Here is a 26,809-nt window from a genome sequence, read left to right on the forward strand (position 1 = left end):
GGAAATAAGAATAAACCCCATTAATCTAATCACATTGTTTATGAGTAGACCTGTTCAAGGGCCGGGTGGCCTGACGGGCTGGCCCGACCCGGCCCCTGGACGGGCTTGAACAGGTATATGGGCCCGCGGGCTTAACCTCGGGCCAAAAAGCCCGGCCCACAATAAATTTGAAATGGGCTCGAGATTTGCCAAAATAGCCCGGCCCGAGCTTAGCCCAGTCCGACCTATAATTAAACCTAAAAACCTAGTTGAATACCCTTCTTTTTTTCACCTATTTCCCTTCTTTTACCAGCCGAACTCTTCTTCTCCACATCCTCTTTCCCTTCTTTATATTCTTTTTTTAATGTAAATAAATTTTGAATTCATATTCTTTTTTTAATATAAATAAATTCTGATTTATATTGATTATTGAATAGGGAAAAATTCTATTTTTTTATTAGGTCAGGCTTCGGGCTTTTTATCAGGCCAGGCTTGGGCCCAAGTTGTAGGCCCGTTGGTCGGGCTGGGCTCGGGCTTGGGCCTAATATATTTCCATTAATGAAGAGTAAAAGCCCGGCCCGACCCCGGCCCAGCCCATGAACATGTCTATTTATGAGTGTTGCTTTTTTCACTAATTTATTTTAGGTGTTTTTTTCTGGAATCTTTTAAAGTTTAAACTCTTAAGAAAACCACCACAAAATATGAGTAACTGGAGAATATTCGGTTGTTGGGGAGTTTCAGCTTCAGTCAGTGCAATGCCCGTTCGAACAAGAGCCTTGTATTAGGAATATTTTCAAACTTATGTGCTTTAATGCAAGGTTGCAAGAAGTTGTTCGAACGATATGAACACCGACTTGCACCAACTGAAGTTGAACTCATTGTTGGGGTTTTGGTCAGTCATCGGAGGAACAATGGAGGGTTCGACGAAAGTTGCTCCTACCGTGGAGGGGAGTGGAGCGTTCACAGGTGCCATTATCCGAGACACATTCAGAGTAGGAACTCCGTACACAGAGAGGGGGACGGTGAACTGCCCAATACATACTGCTGGGACCTGAAGTTTCTCCCCGACGACACTCATTTCTGTGCTGCGTCCGGCGTTGCTGGAGGAAGCCATGGAAACTGAAGTTGCAAAGTTTGGTGGAAAAGGCTTTTCGAAGCGTATCCCATAGATGGCGCCAATTGATGATGCGCGACTTGGTCACTCCTAGCTGCTTGCCGTTATCAGAGATGAGTATTCGGGGTAGTCTGAAACGGCAAACTATGTTCTTCCAGAAGAAGTTCTGCACATTCCGCACTGTGATTGATGCGAGGGGTTTGGCCTCCACCCACTTAGTGAAATAATCAACTGCTACCACAAAGAACCTCCTCTGTCCTGTTGCTGGTGTAAATGGTTCGAGTATATCGATCCCCCATTGTGCGAAGGGCCATGGGCTGGTGAGGTACTTTAGGTCGGCAGCGGGCTGGTGGTGGATGTTGGCGTGCTTCTGACATTTGTCGCACTTTCTGACGATCTCAACTGCATCTGCCATCAATGTTGGCCAATAATATCCCTGTCGCAGCGCTTTCTGGGCGAGGGCCCTGCCCCCCAAGTGTCCGCCACATAAGCCCTCATGAGTGTCGCGGAGCACGAGCTCGACTTCAGAGGGTCGTAAGCAGCGCAGATAAGGGAGCATGTAAGATCTTCGGTACAACCGCCCGTCTATCATAACGTATTTGGCTGCCTGGCGCTTTACCCTTCTAACAGCATTACGATCTGCAGGGAAGGTCCCATGTAGCAGGTAGCTCGCGAGTGGGTCAATCCAGCTCGGCTCGGCTTGTACGACAGGAGCGACCTCCTCTGCCCCCTGAGAATGCTAGGCCGAGGCAAGTTCTCTATGTACACGGTTCTCATGGTGTTATTGCTTGTGTTGGCTAATCGGGATAGGGCATCGGCCTCAGCGTTCTCGGATCTCGGGATCTACTTGATGAAGTAGGCTGGAAGTTGAGCAAGACATCTCTAACTTTGGCTAAGTAGGCGACCATGGTTGGCTCGCGAGCTTCGTATTCGCTAGTGATTTGGTTGACCACGAGCTAGGAGTCGCTACAGATGACGATATGCTTATCTTTCACTTCGCTTGCTAAGGCCAGTCCGGCTATCAACACCTTGTACTCCGCTTTATTGTTGGACACAGCGAACTCGAAGCGTAGCGCATACTCCAATTTCACACCGCTTGGCCCATACAGAACGATTCCAGCCCCGCTACCCTACTGATTTGATGAGCCATCCACAAGGAGGATCCAGGGCTCCTCATCCCAGGTCGGTTTCGGTCTAACCAGGAGAGAGGCCGCGCTAATTGGAGCCTCACTGTGCTCAGGCTCGGCCAACTCAGGGACCTCGGTGCTGAAAGTGCATTCTACGACGAAGTCAGCTAAGGCTTGTGCCTTAATGGCAGTTCATGGTTTGTACTGGATGTCGTACTCGCTGAATTTGATTGCCCACTTTGTCAATGTACCGGAGATCTCGGGCTTGAGCAAGACTTGCCTCAGAGGCTTATTGGTGAGGACACGATTGTATGAGCTTGGAAGTACAGTCGCAATTTCTGACATGCAACAACTAGCGTGCACGCCAACTTTTCGATCTTAGGATACCTCATCTCCGCTTCCTGCAATACTTTGCTAACATAGTAGATGGGTCGTTGGACCTGATCTACTACTTTTGTCAGTACCGAGCTAATTACCTTGTCACTCGTGGACAGGTACAGCTCCAAAATGTCTTCCTCCTCGGGTTGGGTTAACACCGGGATACTAGCGAGGTACCTTTTGAGCTCGTCAAAAGCGAGCTGGCACTCTTCGATCCATTCAAAGTCTTTGCTTCTCTTAATTGCCTTAAAGAAAGGCAGACAACGATCTGTCGATTTAGACATGAAGCGGCTCAGAGCGGCTATTCGGCCATTCAACCTCTGAACCTCCTTCAATTTATGGGGTGGTCTCATATCTAAGATGGCCTTAATTTTGTCAGGGTTGGCCTCAATACCACGTTGATTAACGATGTAACCTAGGAATTTACCCGAGGTGACACCGAAAACACACTTGTTCGGGTTTAACTTCATATTAAACTTGCACAAAATTTCAAAAACAGAGTGCAAATTTTTTATTAATTTGCTTGAAAATTGGGTTTTGACGACCATGTCGTCTACATAACAATCTACTTTTTTGCTGATCAACGGCTCAAACAGTCGGTTTACAAGTCTCTGAAATGTTGCCCCGACATTTTTCATTCCGAAGGGCATGACCTTGTAACAGTATAGGCCGAGCTCGGTTATGAAGGCCGTTTTTTCTTCGTCAGTAGCGTCCATTCTGATTTGGTTGTAGCCTGAATAGGCATCCAAGAAGCTCAACAACTCATGCCCTGAGATCGCGTCCACCAAACGGTCGATCTTGGGGAGTGGGAAGCAGTCCTTCGGACAAGCTCGGTTTAGGTCGGTATAATCGACGCACATGCGTCATTTACTGTTAGCCTTTTTTACCAGAACGGGGTTGGCTACCCAGCTCGGGTAATGGAGCTACAGGATCAGTGTTCAGTTTGAGTGATGATTTTAGGGTCTATGCCAGGCATCTCGGCCGCGGACCATGCAAAAACATCTAAATTTTTAAGTAGAAAGCTTACCAATTGAGATCGTAGAGGCTCCTCGATTGAAGCGCCGATCTGGAGGGTCTGAGTTGGGTCTTCACATTGCTCCGCAGGTCACTCCAGCTCGAGGTCGTCTGCCACCTTGGTTTTTCCTTTGAGGGCGGCAACATAGCACTTGCGAGACTCGAGCTGATCGCCTCGCGCTACCCCAACTCCGAAGTCCGTGGGGAACTTCATGGCCAAATAATAGGTGGAGACTACCACTTATAGAGCATGGGTGATGGGCCGACCTATTATGGCGTTGTACGGGGAGGGAGTTGTGACCACCTAAAAGCTGTGCTCGAGCCTCACTATGATAGGCCAGGTGCCGACCTCCACTGATATGAGGACTCTCCCTAGGGGCCTGACTTCCTCCCCACTGAAGCCCACCAAGGGAGTGCTCGCGAGCTTGAAGAGTATGTCTGTCGAACTGCCGGAGTCCACGAGGACATGCTTCACCTCGAAATCATTGATTCTTATCTTTACGTCGAGCGCGTCATCGTGGGGGTACTAAACTCCGTGCGCGCGTTGTCCTCGGTGAAGAAGATTGGTTCCTCTGTCTTGGGCCGCTTCAGGGGATTCCACTCTTCTCTTTCGATCTCATGAGCCGAGGTCCTTGCCGCGACTGAGGTGCAGCCCACGACAATTGATCCGTCGGTGATCATTTGGATCGTTCCCCGAACTGGCCTTTCTTTGGGTGGCTGCCTCTACAGCTGCTCACTTTGCTTGTGGCTGGATTCTGGAGCGTCTCTGCCTGCTTCACCTGCTTATCATTTTGTACAAAATTTCTTAGATATCTGCGATGGATGAGTTCTTTTATCTCATCGTGGAGGTTTTTACAACTTTCGGTACTATGACTGTGATCTTTATGAAAATGACAATACAAGTTTTTATTTCTAACATTCGGATCTCCTCTCAGCCGAGGTGGCCACTTCACGTATGGCGCGTCCTTGATCACCATGAGGATCTTAGCTCGCTTCGCGTTCAATGGCGTGTAGTTCGGCCTATCGGCTGGAGGAGCTCAGAAAGACTGGTCTGGCCTTCCTCCCCGAGCTAGTTCTTTCTTCTTTTTGCTGTCCCCATGGGTTGAGGACTCACCTTCTCTTTTCCTCTTCTCAAGCGGATTCTCATTCTTCTGGTTCATCTCCTCTTCCGTTCTGATGAACTGGTCCGCGAGCTTGAGGAATTCAATTACGTCCTTAGGTCTGTTGACAACCACGTGCCACTAGAACTCCTTGTGCGTTATGCCTCTCTTAACTACTGTGAGCTTCATCGCGGGGTCCAAGTTGGGTATCTGCAGGCATGCATCATTGAATCTCTTGATGTAGTTGCAGATGGACTCTCTTTCCCTTTGGACTATGTCGAGGAGGCTTTCTTGGGTCCTTGGGCATCTTTGGCTTGAAGTCTTTGGGCATTGGGACGGCCAGGAGTTCGGGAGCCAGAGGAGATGATACAAAGAGGAGTGGGGTGGCTTTCACTGCTCCTGCGCTTGCCTCTTCTTTGGGGAGCTTGGGCAGTTGCTGGGCTGTAGCTCGGCGAGCTTGACGGCGTCTTCGCTGCTTCTTTACTATCTCTGCATTGGTGCTGCTGGCTTTTGTGTTTTCGGGCACAGTAAGCCCAGAGAGGGGCTCAGACTGCTGCCGATGGCTATGGACCGAAGGGCGTTGTCTATAATATGCAGCCAGAATCTCGAACTAGTTCTCGACGAGCGGGATCTTAAACTGTGAAGGTCGAGGTGATGCGGGCCTGGACGGTTGAGAGTCCCCTGACCTGATTACATGCTGCGAGGTGGGGGGAGCAGCTTATCTTTCCCTCCTACGGGATGAGGTTTAACTCCCAAGAGGGTTTTGAGTTTGGGAGGTCTCTCCCCGGCGAGGGGGTTGCACGCTGCGACGGCGAGGCTTGGCCCGCTGCCTAGTGGGGTATCGAGGAGGAACTTGTTGCTGGTTCTGGGGCAGTGGTAGAAACTGTTGCTGGTACTGCTGCTGATAGACTTGGTGCAACATTTGTTGCTGATACAGCTGAAACTATTGAAACTGTTGCATTTGAGCCTGCATAGCTCGCATGCAGTGCACCAGATCTTCATGCTGGCTTTGGCCGGTCACCGGAGGAACAATGGAGGGTTCGGCGAAAGTTGCTCCTACCATGGAGGGGAGTGGAGCATTCATAGGTGCCATTATTTGAGACACGTTCAGAGTAGGAACTCCGTCCGCAAAGAGGGGGACGGTGAACTGTCCAATACATACTGTTGGGACCTGAAGTTTCTCCCCGGTGGCACTCATTTCTACGCTGCGTCCGGCGTTGCTGGAGGAAGCCATGGAAACTGAAGTTACAAAATTTGGTGGAAAAAGGCTTTTCGAAGCGTGTCCCACAGACGACGCCAATTGATGATGCACGACCTGGTCACTCCTAGCTGGAAGAGACTTTGCTCCTAATTGGCGTCGGGCGGGATGCCTGAGAAGAAGAAGGTAAAGGATCCCGGGGGGGCTTGCTCGGCGGGAACACTCCGATGCTTAAGTTAGTAGCAGGAAGAGAGTTGTAGAGCAAGAAATGAGAGAGCTAGAGTGCAGATCATGCAAGTTACCTTTGCTCTTGGGGGTCGTAGCTTTTATATACTAATGTCCTGTTAAATCAGGCATAACCGCCTCTGATTCTCTACCGCAGTCGTTACTTGCCAGGGCTGTGTAGGTAACTGTTGCAGAGTACGAGCCTGCCAAGCGAGAGACACCTCTCAGGGTTGGCAAGCACGCCGCCGCCTGGCGAGAGACGTGGGTGCAGTCCCCAGATGTGACAGGTACGGTTGTCAGGTAGGAGATCTTCCTGTGATACGCCAAGCTGCTTTACCCTGAGCTACCTTGTACCGAGCTATCTTGTGTCGAGCTGCTGGTATTGTGACGAGGTGCTACTCGAGGTGGCCTGCTTGAGTTTGGTCAGGCGAGTTCTTAGGAGGTTGCTGAGCTCAACCCGAAGTGCCTTGACCTTGGGAGATTCCTGTCTTGGGAGAATCTTAGCTCAGGGCGCTTTCTTGGAAGAATCTTAGCTCGGGGTAATCGGAGTGTCATCTGGTACCGAGCTGCCATGCTGGATCTTGGCGGACTGGTCGCGTTGAGTTGTCACTTATGCTGAGTCACGTCCACGTGTCCTCTTATGATGAGGTCGGGTCAAATCACCCTCCATCAATTGCCCCCCACTCCCCGAGCCAGGGGTCCTGACTTGGTGTGTGGAGTTCATGACGTGGCGGGTGGATTTGGCCCGAAGTCTAGGCCGCCTCGTCAGAGTTTGCTAGTCGGACTAGTTCACTGCTCGACTCAATCAAGGATAACCCGGGTTGCGTACTGTTCACGTGTGGACGTCACGCGATCTATAGACTCTGCGGACGTAAAAAAACGCGCTAAACTGATTTCACCTCGTGGGTCGCACAACTGGTTTTCTTGAGAGCCGTTAGATCGTCTTGATCTCAACCGTTGAATCTCGGGCATATCTGCTATAAATAGAGGGGGACCCCAGTCATTTTCTCCGCCATAAGTTCACCATCGTTCATCTTAAGGTCGTGGCTAAGTTCCTCAGCTCGGGTTTTCCAATTCGTCAGTTTTCCTAGCTCGATCACTTTCCCTTGGTGAGTCTCCTTAGTATCTCCTTTTCAGTTCGTAGTTCGCTTTTCTTCTTTATTCTTTTTCAGCTCATAGCTATATCAAACCATAGCTTCGATAGCCTCTTAGATAAGCCCGAGGTGGGTGCCCTGGCTCAGGCAGACAGTCTCTTAGATGAGCCCGAGGTGGGTGCCCCGGCTCAAGCAGGTGCCTCCGAGGCACAATCAGTCTACGAGGTGCGGGAGACCTCGGGTAACCCGGCGTCCACCTCTCAGCGAGGTCGGATACCGGACAAGTTCGGCCCTTCTACCATGACTGTTGACAGGCTTTGGGCCCTAATAGCTCTGTATAACCTTCATGGGGAGTATATCTACCTCCTTTCTGCAGTGACTTCCCTTGGTAACACGGTCGTGACGAGATCATGATTTTCGGGGAGCAGGTCGCGGTCGGACTCCGTCTTCCACTGCACCCCTAATTGTTGAAGTGTTAAATCACTTCGACGTCACTATAGATCAACTCCACCCGAACTCTGTCCTGAACGTGGTCGGTACCATTTCCCTTTGCTTCGACTACGCCCTTCCTCTTGACCTCGACATTTTCTCCTCCATTCTCTCCATAAAGAAGAATGCCTCTAGCGTTCTCCCCGAGCACATGAGGACCTACTACCTGTCCCCCCGTCCGGGCTTCAAGTTGTTACACGAGCTCCCCAACAAAATCTCGGCCTAGAAACGAGATTACTTTGTAGTTCGCAACCCAGCGGGGTGGCCTTTCCCCACTCACTGGAGGGTGGCCATATAGAACTCTGGCATTTCGCTGGACCAGGATACAAGGAAGACGCTCCAGTCTTGGGCGGAGCTCGGCTTCGACTACAAGGACTACCTTACCGAGGACAAGCTCATTCAGGCCGGTCTATATCCTGGTAGGTCGCCTTGTTTAGAATTAGTATTTTACCTCAATAATAGGCACTTTTTGGTAGTATCACTGATGTCGAGTTTGTTGCAGGACCCATGGTACCAACCGGTCAAATCAGTTGAACCATGCCACAGCCCCTAACCAATTTGATCATATCTCTAAAATCAAAAGTCAACAAAAATTTGTTGACCGGCCGAAGGTGTCTTCCCTATTATTTTTACCAAAAAAGCGTCTTTTTATTCTTAAATCTTAATTTTCAAAAAATTGAAAATAAAATAAAAATATTATAATAAAATATAATTATATATTTTGAATATGTATAATTAATATTACTATGCATATATTATATATTGCATCATCTGTGAATATTTTTCTGAATATGTATAATTAATAAACTTTGGGACCAATTTATGGTAGCTGACCATCTACGCCGTTGCGAAACTTAATTCTGACTTCCCACTTTCCCACAAATTTCTGCTTATCTTCTCTTTCTATTAAACCCAATACCGACTTTAAGAGTTATGGTTCATCTTCCAACACATTTTCCAATCCCTAGAAAGATTAGGTGGAGTAGATTATAAAATTACCTTTGTTTTTAAAAAAGATTGTCTAAAATTACCCTTGATTTTTATGAATTCTTTTAAATATATCATAATTTTTTTAAACGTACAAAACTTTCCATGTCACTAAGTTTTTATTTTCTAAAACTCACATCCCGCTATATCATTGCTAATGTTCATTGATAGAAGTTGTCCACATCAACATAAATAACATTTTCATGACCAAATTACTCTTGATTGGCGAGTTAAGGAAAAAGTGTCATTTAGCATTAGACTCTTCCGAAACTCTATGTGTGTGCATGCGTGCCGATCAATCTCTCACTCAGATCTTTCGACCGTCGCAAGTCTCTCCCTTTCTCTTTGCACACAGATCTTCAAAAGGTAGACACCGCACCAACTATCTCCCTCTCTCTTGGTTAACTCACTCAGATCTACAATAGGTGCACGCCACACCATCCTCTCTCGCTTAGGTCTCAATTCCGGCCTCCACAACATCCTCTCTTACTCAAATCTAGATTCTAGCTATCGCACCATCCATTCTCGCTCAGATCTTGATTCCATTCGTTGCTCCACCCTCTCTCTCTCTCTCCCTCAGATCTCGATTATAGTCGCCACACCATCCTCTCTCTCGCTTAAATCTTGATTCTGACCACTGCCACACCACCACTATCCCTCTCACTCGCTCCTACATCTGATTTGATGTTGTGAAGGAACGAAGATTATGATCAAAGTTCCATAGATTTCTAATGTTTTGAAATATGTAAATATGTATTGTAAATTTTTTGAAAACTTTTATCATTTTATTAGTTTTTTTTATGCAATATTAGTTGAATGCAAACCGTTGCCCTGAGCGGTTGAACTGTTCGACGGTTTTGACTATTTATTTATTTATTTATTATTTTTTGTCACCCGGGAATTGGTCATTGTCTGGGTTGGTTTTAAAAACCTTGGGTTTTCTTTTTCTCAAATGGTGAAAGAAGCAATGACAATGGTTCTCTTTCGTTCAAACTATTAGGGTTTTGGGTTGAAGAATGGTGGGGTAATTTTGGGATATTGTAAAATGGGTCAAACATAAGAAAGGGTAAAATAGTATGTAATGCATAATTACACTGTCAATTATTGCTTTTCTCGAATTTGTGAACAAATTAATTACATGCCACATGAGCGGTCAATTATTGCTTTTGTTGGTGTTCCAAACAAATCAATTAGAAACTTTAGTGCCAGTAAAATTTTCTTGCAGACGTAAGTTACTCTAATCGTCGTATAATAGAAGGAGACGTGGACCCTCTGACTCGGTCAGGGGCCTCTCATGGTCTTCACTCACCTCCTTCCATTTCATATATTGTAACGAGATTAGCATCCGAATTCCTCCAAGCCTCCAACCACCTCTCTCCACTTCTTCTTCGTTCTTCTTCGTCCTCTGATGGATTCAAGCGCGGCTGAAATAGCCTACGAATTTCCTCCATTTTATGTACTGTATAAAGATGGGCATGTAAAGAGGCTTATCGGCACTGATTTTGTTCAGGCATCATTGGATCCCCAAACCGGTGTTTCATCCAAGGATGTAATCATCGTACCCGAAACCGGTGTATCTGCTAGGCTGTATCTCCCCAAAATAACCGACCCACATCAGAAACTCCCTCTTCTCATTTACTTTCACGGTGGAGGCTTCGTCATCGAGACTGCTTTTTCTCCCACCTACCACTACTATCTCAATTCTCTGGTAGCTCAGGCAAATATTGTCGCTGTATCGGTGGAATACAGAAGAGCCCCCGAGTACCCACTTCCGATCGCCTACGACGACTCATGGGCGGTCCTCCAGTGGGTGGTCTCCCATTCCATGGACCAGGACGGTGCTGAGCCTTGGTTGAGGGATCATGTGGATTGCAAACGAATTTTCTTGGCGGGGGACAGCGCCGGTGCCAACATAGCCCATGATATGGCTATGCGAGCTGGGGCCACCGGCTTGAAGCTTCGTGGTATTGCTTTGATCCATCCTTACTTTTGGGGGGAGAAGAGGATAGGGTCGGAGGCAGAGGACCCAGATAAGGCGAAGATGGCGGACAAGATGTGGCTCCTTGCTTGCCCGTCCTCGGCGGGTGCTGATGACCCACGCATTAACCCTGTTGGGGAGGGAGCGCCGAGCCTGTCGAGATTGGGTTGCAGTCGCCTGCTAGTGTGCGTGGGAGAAAAAGACATTCTGAAAGATAGAGGATTGATTTACTATGAAACACTGGTGAAGAGCGGATGGAGTGGAGAGGCGGAGATTATGGAGTCCCAAGGGGAGGATCACGTCTTCCATCTCTTCAATCCCACTTGTGAGAAAGCCGTGACCCTCATGAAACGCTTGGTATCCTTTGTCAACATTGACGATTAACCATTAGAGTTCCAACTTCCGACCGTGTTGTGTTGCACGCCAAAGTGAAGCAGTAATTATATTGCTTTGTTTAGCAAGTGTTAAATTAGGCTTATTAGGCGCTTAGCTAAAATACAACTGCACTCAGAAAAGAAGGATGAGTCGCATCTCTTCTGTTGTATGGATTACGGCGAGGGCACCATCTCTTGACTCTTGATATAAAAAGATGTCTCAGATTGCAATTGCAGCATATATCAGTCCAGTAATACTTTACTCTATAACTTAGTAAATAAATTTGTGTGGTCAAAATTCCTTACGTAAGAGAAGAATCTAGAACAAATAATATCAACCACAAATAATGTAAAATCGGTCCTTTTGTATTGCAAATAAGCGTACGAGAAAAACAAAAAAATATAAAAGCTACTAGCATTCTCTCTCCTACTTCCTATCATATACTCTACTATTTTATACCATCAATACTGTATTCAATGCTGGCTACCCATACCCCGTGCGTAATCAATCATGTGTTAAGTGCATTCGGTTCATGAGCAGTTGTCAAATTTCTCAATAATCGTATTCTCTTTTATTATTATTATTATTTCTATGGGCAAACATTTGGAGGAATATGGACGTATGGTGGTGGGGATCGCGAAGGCAGGACTTGATCCCAGCCGAGGTTTGGTCAGGTCCAGTGGGAACCATGCAATTGCAAACTTTGTTATTTCATTCCGCCTTAAACCGGTGGATTGGCAGTCCTAGCACACACATTTGCTATAAAACTAGGCAGCGGTTCGCTTGCAACCATTGGATTGGTCATCTACCTACGGTCGACCCTCATCCTCTTTGATCTCATACTCAGAGTTGATGCGGTTGCGATGGGAAAAAAATTATCATCGCTTGGCGACCATCTAATGATGAAAGTGGAATCAAATTCCTCATGTAATATGGGTGTTGAGAAGAATTTGGGTTTTTGCAGGGAGAGGCAGTCCAGGACTGACGTGACATCGTGAGTCGTGACCTACTTCTCATACCCACTTCGCACCAGAGACTACTCGAGGTGGCCCGACAAGTGGGAGGGGTGGAAGGAAGTGACCGAGAATTACAGTGAGAAGCTCATGGAACTGGCCTGCAAGTTGTTGGGGGTGCTGTCGGAGGTGATGGGGCTTGAAACAGATGCCCTTACCAAGGCTTGTGTCGACATGCATGTACCAAAAGGTGGTCGTCAACTATTATCCCAAATGCCCGCAACCTGACCTCACGCTCGCCTGAAGCGACGCACTGACCCCGGAACCATTACTCTTCTGCTGCAGGACCAGGTAGGAAGCCTTCAAGCTACAAAGGATGGGGGCAAGACATGGCTCACCGTTCAGCCCGTCAAGGGGGCATTCGCCGTCAACCTTGGAGACCATGGTCACGTAAGTTTTAGCCTAATTCACAGTGAGGACGGTGAAATAGTGAAGACGCTACCGGTGTGCTTTTGTTGCTAGGCTCGGGTGAAAATGGGGGAGAGGGAGTTCAAACGAAAGGGGAAAGAGGTTTCGATTACTTTTGTTTTTTCTCACCCGGTTGAACTGGTCTGACAAGGGAAATGTCTTACATTTAACGTTAGTTAAAATAGCGCCGTAACGGAATAGAGGAGAGTTCACGCGTGCACGCCTCCCTTCGGAGGGTTCACGCGCCCCGTGAACCTAAGGGTCCACTGAATCCGGACTGTCCCCATATTTAATCAAGGTTTTTAAAAACGAACTGAAACAGAACCGGTCAGGGGATCGGTTTCCGGTTAAACGGTTTGGCCCGTAACATCATAAATAAATAAAAAATAAAATATATTTTAAATTTTGAGAACCACCCGACTTTCAGTCCTTCGAACATGAAGGTATAAGGTTCAAAAAAAAAAAAAAAAAAGCAAAACTTTGGAGTTCCCAATTGAGTGTCAGCCTGTCAAGCTTGAAATTGGTGGTTCCCAAGGAAAACTTTGGAACCAACCAATTTTGAGCCTGACATTCAATTGGGAACCACCAATTCAGGAACCAAAAGTTTTACAGTTTTTTTGAATTTTATATATCTTCAAGCTCGAAGGTAAGGTTGCAAAATCGTCCCCTGCCGCTGCAAGTTGGTCGCCAGACCTGCTACTGCCACAATCCACTACTGTTATGGTTGGATCTGCTGCAAAATCAACGCTGGCCGCCGTAGATGAAGCTCACCACTGTCGCCGGTCACCGTGAATCACCGTCGGTCACTGTGTTGTCACCGTAGGTTGTGGCTGCCACAGGTGATCGGTTGGGTGTGGCGACTGAGAGGAGGAAAGGGTTAGAACGAAAATGGGGTCATTCTAACCCTAAACATAATAGATGGGATTGGGAATATGGGGGTTATTTTGTTTTTTGTTTTATTTAAATCCGTGAAAATAAAAATGATAACCCACGAACCACTGCCCGGGTTGAATGGTTTAGCAGTTTGACCGCCCAGGTCAGCGGTTTTCTGACTTTTGTAACGGGTTTTAAAAATTTACCGGTTTATGGTATAACCGGACCCGAGGGCTGAACGGTTACTGGTTTTTCCGGTCCGACCATCTGGTCTGATTCGGTTTTGAAAACCATGTAGTTAATGTTAATTAGTTGTACTAAAAAATTGCTGACTAGACAAATATGAATCTTAAGAAAAAAGAAACAAAATATATGGAGTTAAGTAAGACCAACGAATATGGTTCAGACTTTTCTTAATTTTTGTTCAACTAGAATGAAATGGCCTTTTGAGTTATGACAAAAAATTGGTTATAGTATGAGTTAATTCCAATGAAATGCAACTTGAATCCGTGCTGAACCCTCCCTTCTCTCTACCCTCAGAATACAACTGTGTCTAGCATTGTTCCTAAAGTCTGAACTATGTTTGATGACATCAAGTTGGAAACATGTTCTTCCAGATGCTTCTTGGCATCCTGTCTGCCAACATTTGCAATCGCTAGCTTCTCTGGTGGCAATTCATCTTCCTCCTGAACCGCCTTATTGTATTTGATTGCCAAGTTCAGCATCTCCTGCTCATCACACAACATGCCAAGTGAATATAAGAGGGATGCCAAAATGAAGCTTCCAAAAACATCAATGGACAAAAAAGGATGTTGCTTTTTAAAAGATGCAACAAATAGGAGCCTGACATAGGATCTCATGGCAAATTATCATGATAAACAAAATATTATGATCATATGCATCTTGTTATCTAATAAATTCACTTCTTCTGTGGGTATCCTGCTGAAAAGATGTCAAGATGAAAAAATGAGCATGCCAGGTAACAGCAGTGAAGCTAAAGAGAAGAAGCTAGGAGAGGAGACCTTTCCTTACCTGAATAGTTTGCTCATTAGTTTTGGCATGGGTATCAAACCGTTGTAGTGTCAGTCCATCAGTCCACTTCTTCTTATGTAAGTTGAGTAACATTTTCTCCTCAAGTTCATTCTTCCTGTAATTAATGGCTATCGAGTAGTAATGCCTATTCAATCCATGGATCAAAGCCTGAAAGAAAAGTTGAGATGAGACAAACGGGTTAAAATGCAAAGCACACAACAAAAGATAATATTTTGGACACATAAGGGACATGCATCAAGTACTCACCTGAATGGGTGGTTTGTTTAGATGTCCAAGATTAGATGTTGTTTGCCTTGGCTCTTGGCCAAGCATCATAGTTTGTGGGTTGATTAAGCGGAAGGCATCAATCACCACCTTCCCTTTTACACTTTGGATTGGGTCAACCACCACTGCAACAGCCCGTTGGTTCAAGGCTTCAAAGCTCTGCATGAGAGAACTCCAAGTCAGTTGGCCAAGAATTAAATTACTACATTAGTAAACACTGTTGAATTAACAGGGCCAAAAGGCAAATGCTTCAAAGGCACAAAGCAGATCATAAGGCATTTTTGGGCAAGAGCACTGGGCCAATGCGCCTTGCATCACATAGATCACGAAAAGTTACCAAAACTCCCCAAAAAAATTCAATCACAGAGCACAAAGTTATGGCCTCTAAAAGTTTTCACAGCTCTTCCATTTTTTGTGGATGGACGAGGCCTCCATCTTTTTTCATTTACGCCATATCGAACATGGAAAGGCACCCAAAAACCAGTGGTAGCCAAAAATAAATTTAAACCTAAAAGTAAAAGAAATTGAACCTAAAAATAAAAATAATGTACCATCTGGGTCAACAGGTCTCTGATCAAGCCAACAGTTTTTGACTAAGTACCCGGTTTGGGGTTAACCTCAGCCAAAATTGTTGCTTGGTGACAGTTCAACCACCCAGGTCAACGATGGTTTCAAAACACCGAGGGAAACAGATAGTTTTGTTTTGTTGTTGGATTGGTTCATTAAAAAATTTGCTTTCTCTACTTGTTTTGTTGTTCTTTATCAGCACATTGTACAGTTTATATTTGTATTATAGTCCCTAATTAACTTATGAACTCAAATTTGTTAGATCATGGAATTTTTCAGCTTCCATTAGGAGATGATTCAAATGATGGCAAGTTGACACTGGTTCAATGGCAGTGCAAAAATACGAGGATTGATGTTCTTAACCTACACCTACAGTAATTTGAAATCAATTCCTTTCCTTTTTTTCTTTTTTTTTTTTTCTGAAACAACTGCTGCTCTAAAATTTCAACTTCTAAGATTAAAAAACAAGTAAACTAATCCTGGCAGAAATTTAAGAATTTGTATTTTGAATTGTAGATATTTGGTGAAGACAGCTTTAATTTTCATGCAATTGGCTATTTTGTTCCTTTGGCACCACCATCAATTCCTAGCTTCATGATCACCTGTGTCTACTGGTGGCCTTTACTGCCTGAACTATTTCTTATTTCTCATATTGACATGACATTGCAGGCAACTAAGTAGTGCATTCTAACAAATACATTACAGTATCAACTCTAAGAAGCTATGTCCTTTTTTATATGCATCTCTACCATAGATGATCATCAACCAGAATGATTGTGTGGGCTAGTTCTGCACCTTAGTGATGACATTACCAGAAGGTGAGGACAAGACTGACCTTGGCACTCAAATCCAGGTCAACTTGGCCCCTTTAGAAAGATAGTTCTCTTTCTGCAGAAATAATTTCTTTCCAACCTATTTGATCACTAGATATTTAAAATTAGTCATGCAAAACCCATACAAATAAAAACTAATTGAGATGGTTGTAAAGGATTTGATTAAAATCTGGAATTAGACCATGAAGCCCTCAGATTGTTAGTTATTAATCCTGCATGAATTTAATAATCAATAGGGGTCAGACAGAATGTAGGAGGATCTCTAAAGATTAATGAACAAAGGGAACAGGTGTGCTGGGGGTGTAAAGAGGATAGGAAGCCTACAAGTTTGGTGAACAAATTGGAAGGACTGGTCAGAATTCAGAAGCTAAGGAAAACTTCTCGGTATCCTCCGGAGACTGTCCCAGGTTTGTTTTCTCCTTTTTTCAGTTGGCCTAAGAAGTGAGGGAAGACTATGTGGAGGTGTATTGGGGCAGCGATATGCTGGTCATTGTAGGAAGAAAGAAACTCACATATTTTTTCCGACAAGGAAAGAACATTGGAAGAATTGTTAGATTGAATCCTTTTAAGGGCTGTCCACTAGCTAAAATCTTTGGAGTTGTTTTCAGATTTTCCTGTGGATGACTTGCTAAGAAACTGGAAAGAGATTGCTTCCATTGCTAGATGCAAGAGGACTCTTCATCCGTTTTGGTCCCCTCCCCCCTCGAGCTTTATAAAGATGAATTTTGATGGCAGCAGTGTAAGGAATCCAGGGCCCTCTGGGATTGGAGGAGTTTTCAGGAATGAGGAAGGGATTGCTATTGCTTTATTCTCTGGCCCTATTGGAGAAGGTGACTCTCTTAGGGGTGAGATCCTTGCGGCGCTTGAAGGAATTCGAAGAGCAAAGGAATTAAATATCAGCCGTTTGATCCTGGAAGGTGATTCGAAGGTGGTGGTTAGTTGGTTGAAGACAGAGGACAGTGCCTTGTGGAACTTTAACAATGAAAAAAAAAAAAACCGTTCTTATGGCTGGGTAGGGACATTGAGATTCAGTACAGCTGGGTGAAGAGGAGTGCCAACTCATTTGCGGATGGGTTGGCCAAGCAAGGAGTGAATAGGGAGTCTGTATTTTGGGCTAGTTTTTAATCTTTTCTCTTTGTACTCCCTTTGTTTTCTGTTTTTGGGGAGCTAAGATATTTTATCTCCCCTCTTGTATCATATTCCCTCTTTTCTTTTAATTTAATGAAGCTGGTGTTATCGATCAAAAAAAAAAAAAACTAAGGAAAGCTTCTTGCGTTTGAAACAATGAGTAGGTCTCTTTTGTTCTAGGACAATTTTAAAAAGTTTCGAACAGATGCAATAAAGAAAAGAAAGAAGGATATTGTAATAGAATAAAGGGGAATTAAGGAGGATTAGTTAACACTGTAGTTTTTTCATCAGTTATGGGAAGTGGCTTGGTCTTGGCTTTGGTGTTTGTTCTTGCCTGCCTGAATCAGTTCTTCAGCTTCTGCAAGAGTGGACTCTCAAGGGTTTGAATGTAAGGGACAAGCTGCTTCGTTGGATTTTTCCAACTGCCATCTTGTGGGCTCTTTGGAAGGAAAGGAACTGCCGAATTTTTGATAAAAAATGTTCTGATGTAGCTTCAATTAAGATCAAAATTATAGGTTTTCTGTGTTCTTGGTTAACTGTACAAAGGGCTTTCAATGGTTTCCAGCTTTTATCTTTTTTGCAACCTGGGCCTTTTATTCACTGAATTCTCAGGTCTTTTTTGTGTATTCCCAATGTAAAAGCTGTCATTGTACATGGGCTGATGTATTTGGTTTTCTTTCTTTTGCAGTATAATACCTTACCTTCAAAAAAAAAAAAGATAAAAAAAAGACTAAATTGAGATTAATAACTAAATATATAAGATGTGAAAAACTGATAAAATGTATACAATAGAGCCTAATGGTCAACATCATTAAGTTTCTATAGAAGTTAGCACCCAAAGATAGAGTCAAAATCTTCAATTGTGGAGTCAGCACCAAAGTATAAACATTGTAAAAACAATTCAACATTCATTAATTCAATCAATGCCCAAAAGGAATGTTTACATGGGTTCATACGCACACACACCCACCCACCTAAATAATGAAATTAGAAAAAAAGAAATACTTGCTAGAATATTGTAAATACCCCAAATATTCAACAACTTGAGGATCAAGATTTGATTGGGATTGAGTCTTTTCATCTTTTGCTTATCACATTGGGTCCACTTAGAGGTGTAAATCGGGCCATGCCGTGCCAGCCCGCATGCCTTCCTGGGCCGTGCCGCCCTCCCTGGGATAACTTGGGGGGTTGGCCCGGCCCGGCCCATGGCCCAACTCCATGCGGAGCCGTGCCATGCTGCGGGCCAGGCTAGGCCGTGGACTGGACCAAAGCTATTTATTTAAATAATTTGAAAAAAAACTTAAAATTTTAATTTTATATGAATTTTGATGTATACAATTGATTATATATACAATAATTAAATAAATTAATATAATAAAATTGAATATAGTTGTTTATTTTATTAATATATTATCTACTATATATTATTATATAATTATAATTTATATAGATATATTATATATTATATATAAAAATATATAATATAAATATATAAATAATATATATGGGCCATGTTGGGCGGCACAACCCACTCGGTCGTATTGTGCCAGCCTGGCCCACGGACCTAAAACCCTAGGCCCAGCACGGCCCACATGATCACGCCAAGCCTGACACAGCTTACGTGCCGTAGTGCCGGGCCGCGAGCGACACGGGCCGATTTACACGAATTTGGATCTCCTGCCCACGAGAACCTTGCTCACGTTTATCGCAGCCACACATGGAGAACATCTCATCCTCTGCATAGTATTATGCAGGGGGAGATGTTCCCAATTCACGGGGGGTAGTGTATTGTGGGTAGACGTGGGCAGGAGATCCGGACTCTGGTACACCTCTAGGTCCACTTGCGTGGACAACCAACTTTTTGGGCTTGCTGGAAAAGGATCAATTTTGTGGGCCTTTGGACCAACTCAACAATTTATTGGGCTTGGACTAGTCAAGAAATATTTGCAGGCCCAAGAAATTCTATCGGGTTTACATGCATTTGTGAAAAATCTGGTTATTGGCCCAATATGAAAGCAACTGGAAGACTCATAAAGATCTAGAGGAAGGCATGAGTTTTACTTCCCTTCGCCAACATTTGGCTTTGCATTATTTTGCCTATACAGATTTCCAAATGTGCTACGTAGTTGTACACTATTAATTATTGACAAATTCAAGTTGTAGTAAAGCAAAATCTCAAATTTGTTTATTGCTACTCACAATGCTTCAATGAGATGGTTAAAATTTCAATATATGTTTTTAGGGCATTTTATGGTTTTGGGAGTTGCGCTTGCTTTGAGGCTTTGCACATTTGCCTCTATGTATACGCCTTGTACACCTTTTAATAAACAATACATTACCATTTTCAAAAAAAAAAGAAAATATAGATGGCTAAAATTTCAGTTTACCCATCCATTTTGTAGACAATTAAATACTGCAACAAAGCACCTAAACACTTCCCATAATTTTGTTCAAATGTAGCCATAGGACTTGGTACCATGATTGCTAACCATTAGAAAAAGGTATTAATGTATTATGAATTTATGATTTATGATCTGACATGATCATTTTTAAAGCATAGATTCTAGAATTTCCTTGAAATACTATAAAAATGTTTCTCAAATGCAATAAATATGAATTACAACATGATGAATGAAGGCATAGCAAATTGAAATTGAAAAGAACTTTCTGAACACTTGAAATCCAATTAAGTCTCAGCAAAAGAAATTGAAAAAAAAATCCAGAACTCCTGAAATTAAAGAGTTCTTCCAGAGTTGTTTCTTGATTATAAATCAATTACCTCTCTGAGATCACATCCAAATCACATGATCTTGGGCTTGTAAGAAACTAAGTGACCTTCCAAATGGCACCAAAAATAAGGTGTTTACACACTTTTCAACATGCTAAATATTGGCCCTGAGGACCACTCAACAGTTGATAAACAATTATCCAAAACAAGATGTCCAAAGAGATAACTACCTGTTGTGTATTGATGTCCACACCTGAAAGCCAGCACCCAAATCCAGGATGTGAATGGTACCACCCAACTACCATCTCTGGTCTGTGATGCCAAGCAACAAATGAAAGGGAGAAAAGCAGGTAAAACTTATGTAAGACCAGGTTTGTTATATACAGATATATAAAAAGAAATTGAAATTAATAAAGTAAAAGGAATGGGAAAATCAATGACCGATGAACAATCTATCAGTCTGGAGCAGAATTTGCGTGGGGGCAAGTTAAGGGCCAAAGCAAACCTAAACAAGAATATCGAATTGTCAATTACTTAGCCAAACCAACTCTTAAATCAACCTAGAGCCTATCCAAATCTAATAATATAATCCTAATCCAGCAGGGATAAGGTTAGGATAGGTCATTTAGGCCTGGATTACAATGTCACACAACTCATTCTAGACTGCAACTTAACAAGTATATGGTAATTGGAATCACATCCTTACATTTTCTGTCAAGAAAGCAAAGATTTTCTTTTTCATTTTTTTTGGAAAGGTAAGGTGTTATTAATGACATTATGTATCAAAAGGATTACATCAGCACCTAAGACCTATGTATGCCAAGGTACCATACAATCAAAATATACAGGTAGTAAGAAGTATCAGTAACTATATCTGTTTACAAACAAACTGTCACTTAAAAAAAAAAAAAGAAAAAGAAAACAATGAGCTATAACTAACACCTCCAAAGCATTTGTGCATCGACTTGTTATTTTTTTATCAATAAAATTTATTATCATATATTGGCAGAAAAAATTCTTTGTTGATGAGAACAACACAAAAAGCCTTGTCCTAATTATATGTGCAGAGCAACAAAAATCTTGTTTTACCATTCCACTCTATATAGGGCCATATCTATGTTTAAATTTTGAGTTGCCAAATCATTTCTCACTATCTTAATTCATACTTTTGCAGCCTGACCTGCATCAGATTACTTCTTCCTACTAGATTAGTAGGTGGTCTTCCATGGAAATGCCTAAGCCATCTTAGATTCTTAGTCTACTTTCCTTCATTTAATCATCTAAAGGCTACTCCTAGAACCCCATGAATTAACTCATTTATTTTGTAGTTTTGTCACTAATCCATCTCGACATGAAGTTGCTGTTTTATTTAATTGAAGAGAGAGAGAGAGAGAGAGAGAGAGAATAGAAAAATAAAAAAAAAAAGAAAAAAAGAAAGAAAACTCTCTATACTTCTATTCTTTTCTTTCTTTCTTCTTCTTTCCTCAAAATCCTTTGATCTTTTAAATTTCCATAGTAAAAAATCAAAACAAAGCATAAACCCGTTGATCTTTTATAATAGAATGTATTAACACACGTTAATAAGATATACCAATATAAATCATATTATAATAAGGCACCCATCTTGTCATTTTTGTCACCTAGGCAGGTGCTTAGTTGCCTAGGCATGCGCCTAGTCACTTAGACGGGTGCCTAGTTACTATAAGTAAAGGCGTTTGGGTAAGGCACCCAGCCAAGGGTGCACCTAGCCACTAGGCAACACCTTTACAACTTTGTTTTTTTTTTTGATAAATAAACCTTCATAACTTTGTTATCAATCTAATAGACATCTTATAAAATTTCCCCTAATCCCCTTTAACCTAATCAGTGTTTCACCTTTTATCAATAAAGCAATACATTTTGTTTTGGCAGGTAAAAGCTAGTATTAATTAAAATTATCCTTCTTCATCCACTGCAAAGAGTGTGGCTTAAGTACAATACAACCATCAAGTGCTAACCAAATAAAATTGAAATTTAGTAGATGTAGTACTGAACATCCAGGATCTTCATACATAGGTGCGATGTCTAGGGATGCGTATGGAACCATATTAGCAATATACTCTGGCCTGGTTGGCTAATGGGATCTCTGTAAAGCTGACTTGCTAGCATCATTATGAGGCTTGAAAATGTAATGGTAGAAGGGGGCAAAAGGTGGTATTTGGCTTGGTTGAAAGAAGATAAAGGATCATGGCAGTATTGACACATTATGAGCGAGATAGGACATTTGGCAAGTGAGCTAATTCCATTTTCTCTTGGGTTCAAAAATCAGCACATAGTTTTGCTGATGCTTCGGCTAAACAAAGGGTGAACAGGGAACAATCTTTTGGGCACAATTGTAGAGTAAATAGAAAAATTGGGTTATGTGGTTACTTGCCAAACTATACTTTGTGATGCCTGGCAACTTGTATACAATACATGTAAATTTTATGTGCATATATTATGAAAATACCCAGTTGTCACCAAAGCATTGGGCCATGTATTATTTCACACTGATTCTGAATTGTAGCAGAGGCATTCCATTGAAGTCCATTAAATTATGTGATCTATGGAAGCAAAGTGACTGAACTTCAAATTCAAGAAGTCAAAGTATCTTATTTATATGCTTTAACCAACTATACTATAAAAGGACATATATATATATATTCAAAGTTTAATTAAATTTTGTAAGCCATGCATATTGAGAAATAACTCTTAGCTTTGGAAGCAAGATATAGGCATAATTAATAAGTCTATATCCAGGATCTTTGGAAATGGAAAGTAATATCTTCATTTCCAACACCCATGTCCATGTTGGTATCCATATCTGGACATCATAGCACATGAACAACAAAATTGAAAAGTAGGCTAAGAAACACACAAGAACTCAATGAACTTGATTTTTTTTAGAATAAGTAAAGTATCAATTCTTTTTTTGATAGAAAAAAAAGGAAGTACAATTCATTAAAGAGACAAGTACAACCAGAGGCTGTACAAAGGAGACCGGATCTGCTCCTCACACCTGGCGCCTCACACACACATCCTATCATACATTGGGAACATCTCCCGTATTTATTTATTATTATTCACGGGAGATGTTCCCAATGCACAGTGGATGTGCATGTGAGGCACCCATTTGTGAGGAGCAGATCCCGTCACTGTAAAAGGAAGTACAAACATTCAAACCACTATCCCATTGGAAGATACAGACTTCCAATATCAAAAAGAGAAATATAGAAAGAACTGTCAACTTTTAACTGTGCCAAAGACCAAGAATATAGCTTCCCCACAATTTTCTGCCATATTTCATCCTCTTGACAGCTCTTTATTTGAAATATCCTTAAGTTTCGTTCTTGCCATATCGACCAGAACACTGCACCTGGAATCAGATGCCATAAGATTTTCCCTTTCTTGCTTAGGCCTTGTAATTTCCAGCTGTTTACAAAAGCAACCACTGATGCTGGGCAGCTACTTCTGAAAGCAAAAATTCTAAAAATCCTCACCCAAATGTTGTGAGTGAAGCTACAGTGCAGAAATAGGTGGTCACCTGACTCATCTACACTGCTACATAACACACACCTTGTAGAATCAATCAACACACCCTCCTAATCAGGTTGTCTCTTGTAGAGATCTTATTCAGGTAGGCAGCCCAAATAAAGAAAGACACCTTTGAGTATTACATGCGTAGGGAAATCCTGCTCTTCTTGAATCAATTTATTATAGGAAGACTTCACCGAAAACTGGTCTTTGCTATCTGCTAACCACACCCTTTTGTCTGCTGCATTGAGGTCAATTTGGGTGTTATACAGCCTTTGTAAAAGCCTTCCAAATGGCTCAATCTCCCAATCATTCAAAGCCCTTCTGAAAAGAGGATTCCAGACAAACACCCCATTTTGTGGCAGGACATATTCATCCACTTTTTTCCTCCTTGTCTGCAGCAATTGCGAATAAATCTGGGAAATTATCCTTCAGCTTATTATTCCCACACCAACAGTCCAGCCAAAAGTTTACACTAGTACCCCTTCCCACTACAAACTTGATTTCCTTGCTAAAAGAACTGTAGTTTTTTTCAATTCTCTTCCAAACCGAACAACCATACGACTGATTTGCTTCTCCTGGGTCCCATCCTTCATTTCTTGAACCATATTTTGTTTCGATTACTCTCTTCCACAAGCAATTCCTTTGATGACCAAACATCCAGAACCACTTGCCTAGTAAGGCTAAATTCATTTCCCAGATTCTTCTTATTCCCATCCCTCCATTCTTTTTTTTGTTTCCACGCCTTTCCCCAATTTACTAAATGAATTTTCTTACTCTCCTTCCATCCCTTCCACAGAAGCTCTCTCATTTTCCTCTCAATCTTGTTGGTCACCCCTGCTGGAATTGGGTAAGGAGACAGCTAGAAAATAGGAAGGGAGAAAAAACCATTCTTAATTAGTGTGAGCTTACCTCCCTTTGAAAGATACCTTGATTTCCATCCAGCTAGTCTCTCCGCAATCCTCTCCACAATCCTCTCCACAATAGGTCTCCAAATAATCTTGGAATTACACTTGGCCCCTAAATGCATTTCCAAATACTTTAAAGGGAACTTTCCTACTTTAAACCCCCATGAGTCGGCCCAAGATTGCACATCTTTTTTTTTGGATGAATCATGAAGAATTTTATTAAGATAAAGTTTAGAGTATAAAGTAACCCAAGATTGCACATCTTGAACCTCTCCTACTGTTACCAGCTCACTTTTGTGTACATTCAAGTGTAATCCCGACACCACTTCGAACCACCAAAGAATGGCCATTGGATTATCAATTTGCTCCCTGGATGCGTTGGCATTGCAGGAAAAAAAAAAAACTGAATCATCTGCAAACTGTAATAAAGGAATTTCCAGCCTGTTTTCTCCCACCCCGAAACTTTCCAAAAAAAACCCTGACACTGCCAACTTTGTAACCACTCAAGGCAGTTAGCATCCTTATATAACTCTGCACTCCCAACTTTGTACCTATCTGGTATATTCAGAAGAACGTTAGATGACCTTGGGAATGGCATAAAGAAGATCTTCTTTCCAAGGTTCAAACTTTTGATACGATACACCCCATATTGGGCATAAGGTATTGTATCGTTTTTGATGAATGGTATTGACGTATTGTATTGTATTGTGTCGTTTTTGATGAATGGTATTGTATTGTATTGTATCGTTAGCTGACTGAAATGCCTTTTTTAAGGTTTTTCCATAAACTTAAGTTTTTAAGTGTTAAATTCCCTTAAAATCAAACCCCCGCCCCTGTAAAAAATATCAGAGTAAAAAAAAATGTTCTATGGTATCAAAACACCTGATACTCATGTTCATGTGTATTGGGTGTACCGATACTTTAAACCTTGGTTCATTTTAGGAGCTGAAGATCTAGTTTCCATTATGAAATAATGGAAAAAAGGACCAAGGACAATAACCTTCTTTACGAGTTCATCCAATAGCCATCTCATAATTTAAGCACTAATCAGGTTCTTGTTACCAATGGGACCCAAATAGACAAGAATGATTTCCACATCATGTCTTCATAGATCCAAACTTCATTTATGAATTATGAACAAGGGAAGTGATTCTTGAAGAGTTGGTGGTGAAGGTTCAGGAATAAGTGGTGCTTTAGAAAAAAAGGTCATTAATTATAAGTACATCGTTATGAACATGGGTGAGAGTTTCGCCCGATTACCTTTTTTCATCGGTTTCACCTGGTGACCTTGTCTTATGGGATAAGTGCCTATTGATAGCATGAAGGTGACAATGACTTCAAGGTAGTATTTGGTTCAAAGTCAAAAAAATTTAAAGAGATAATTAATGGAATAAAAACACTTCTAGACAAGATCCACTGTGCCTCATCTCCAATTCTAATTTAAGTCATCTATGTTTTTTGAATTACTTGTTTTGAACGTCAGAAACAAAGTCATTTCCATCCATTACTTTATCTCTTCTAAGTCCATTCAATGAGTTGTGATCCCATCAACGGGTATAGGAATATGACTGTTCCAATTGGCACTAGGTAGCGAGTAAGAGGAAATTCAAGGTAGAAGACAAGTAGGCAATTCCAGACTGCAAGTTTACTATATGATTTTATAACAAAATATCATGTGGCCAAAAAATTTCTTTAGCTCTTTTCTCTGCTTATGGGTTCCGCAATAAATTTGTTTTCTTTGATCACTTATTCCCAATCGCCGGGAAAAGGATAACCAGAAGAGAAAACTTGTTTCATGTAGAAAAAGATAAATAAATAATTACCTGCCAGTCTGCTTGAGCATATCGAGCATGGTAGTCTGGAAGACATGATCAACGGCCTCGACACTAACGCCAGTACCACTCTGGGGCATCGCGAAAACGTCAACAACACGAACAGTGTACTCGTCTACGAACTCACCCAACATCAAACCCATCACTTCCATCGGAACCCCAGCTCTTCCTATCCTCACCCACCAAATACTAACTATTAGGGTTTAAAATCCGCGATCCCACAATTAAATAGGAAAAACAATAGAATGCAGAAAAGAGAGAAACCCTAATTAACAGATCCAGGATACTTTCTGCTGTATATAGCTATTAAATAAAATAGAAGGGATTTACCATGCTTGAGCATCTTAAGGAGGGCCAGAGAAGAAATGTAGACCTGCTCCGACGTATCAAGCAGCGGAGAATCTGGAGGTGGGTGTCCCACCCCCAGCCCCCCTGCTGCTCCCGCGATCATCCTCTGTAATCTCTCCATTACTTCCTACTCCTCTTCTCTCTCCCCCCTCTCTTTTCCCCCCTGGTCTGAAACTTGCGAATTTAAAATGGCAAATGCTATATGAGACGGAAAAATCTGCGCCCCACGTGCATATGTTAGGGT

At 42.4% G+C, this 26,809-nt stretch overlaps 2 protein-coding genes across 2 annotated transcripts; one reads left to right on the forward strand and one right to left on the reverse strand.

The window, feature by feature from the left end:
- The first annotated feature begins 9,789 nt into the window (after nucleotides 1-9,789).
- On the forward strand, nucleotides 9,790-11,488 carry LOC104605858 (putative carboxylesterase 2). Its single transcript, XM_010270798.3, has one exon. The coding sequence runs from the start codon at nucleotides 10,114-10,116 to the stop codon at nucleotides 11,065-11,067; it is 954 nt and encodes a 317-aa protein (XP_010269100.1). The 5' UTR covers nucleotides 9,790-10,113; the 3' UTR covers nucleotides 11,068-11,488.
- A 2,242-nt stretch (nucleotides 11,489-13,730) lies between these two features.
- LOC104605849 (26S proteasome non-ATPase regulatory subunit 14 homolog) lies at nucleotides 13,731-26,745 on the reverse strand. Its single transcript, XM_088887813.1, has 6 exons — nucleotides 26,548-26,745; nucleotides 26,209-26,386; nucleotides 20,156-20,237; nucleotides 14,652-14,828; nucleotides 14,385-14,552; nucleotides 13,731-14,080 (listed from the first exon to the last, which is right to left on the reverse strand). The coding sequence occupies exons 1-6, from the start codon at nucleotides 26,684-26,686 to the stop codon at nucleotides 13,889-13,891; spliced, it is 936 nt and encodes a 311-aa protein (XP_088743939.1). The 5' UTR covers nucleotides 26,687-26,745; the 3' UTR covers nucleotides 13,731-13,888.
- Between the last annotated feature and the right edge of the window lie 64 nt (nucleotides 26,746-26,809).

Source organism: Nelumbo nucifera, chromosome 5 (genome assembly GCF_055504915.1).
Source record: "Nelumbo nucifera cultivar China Antique chromosome 5, China Antique-T2T, whole genome shotgun sequence".
Classification (NCBI taxonomy): Eukaryota; Viridiplantae; Streptophyta; class Magnoliopsida; order Proteales; family Nelumbonaceae; genus Nelumbo; species Nelumbo nucifera.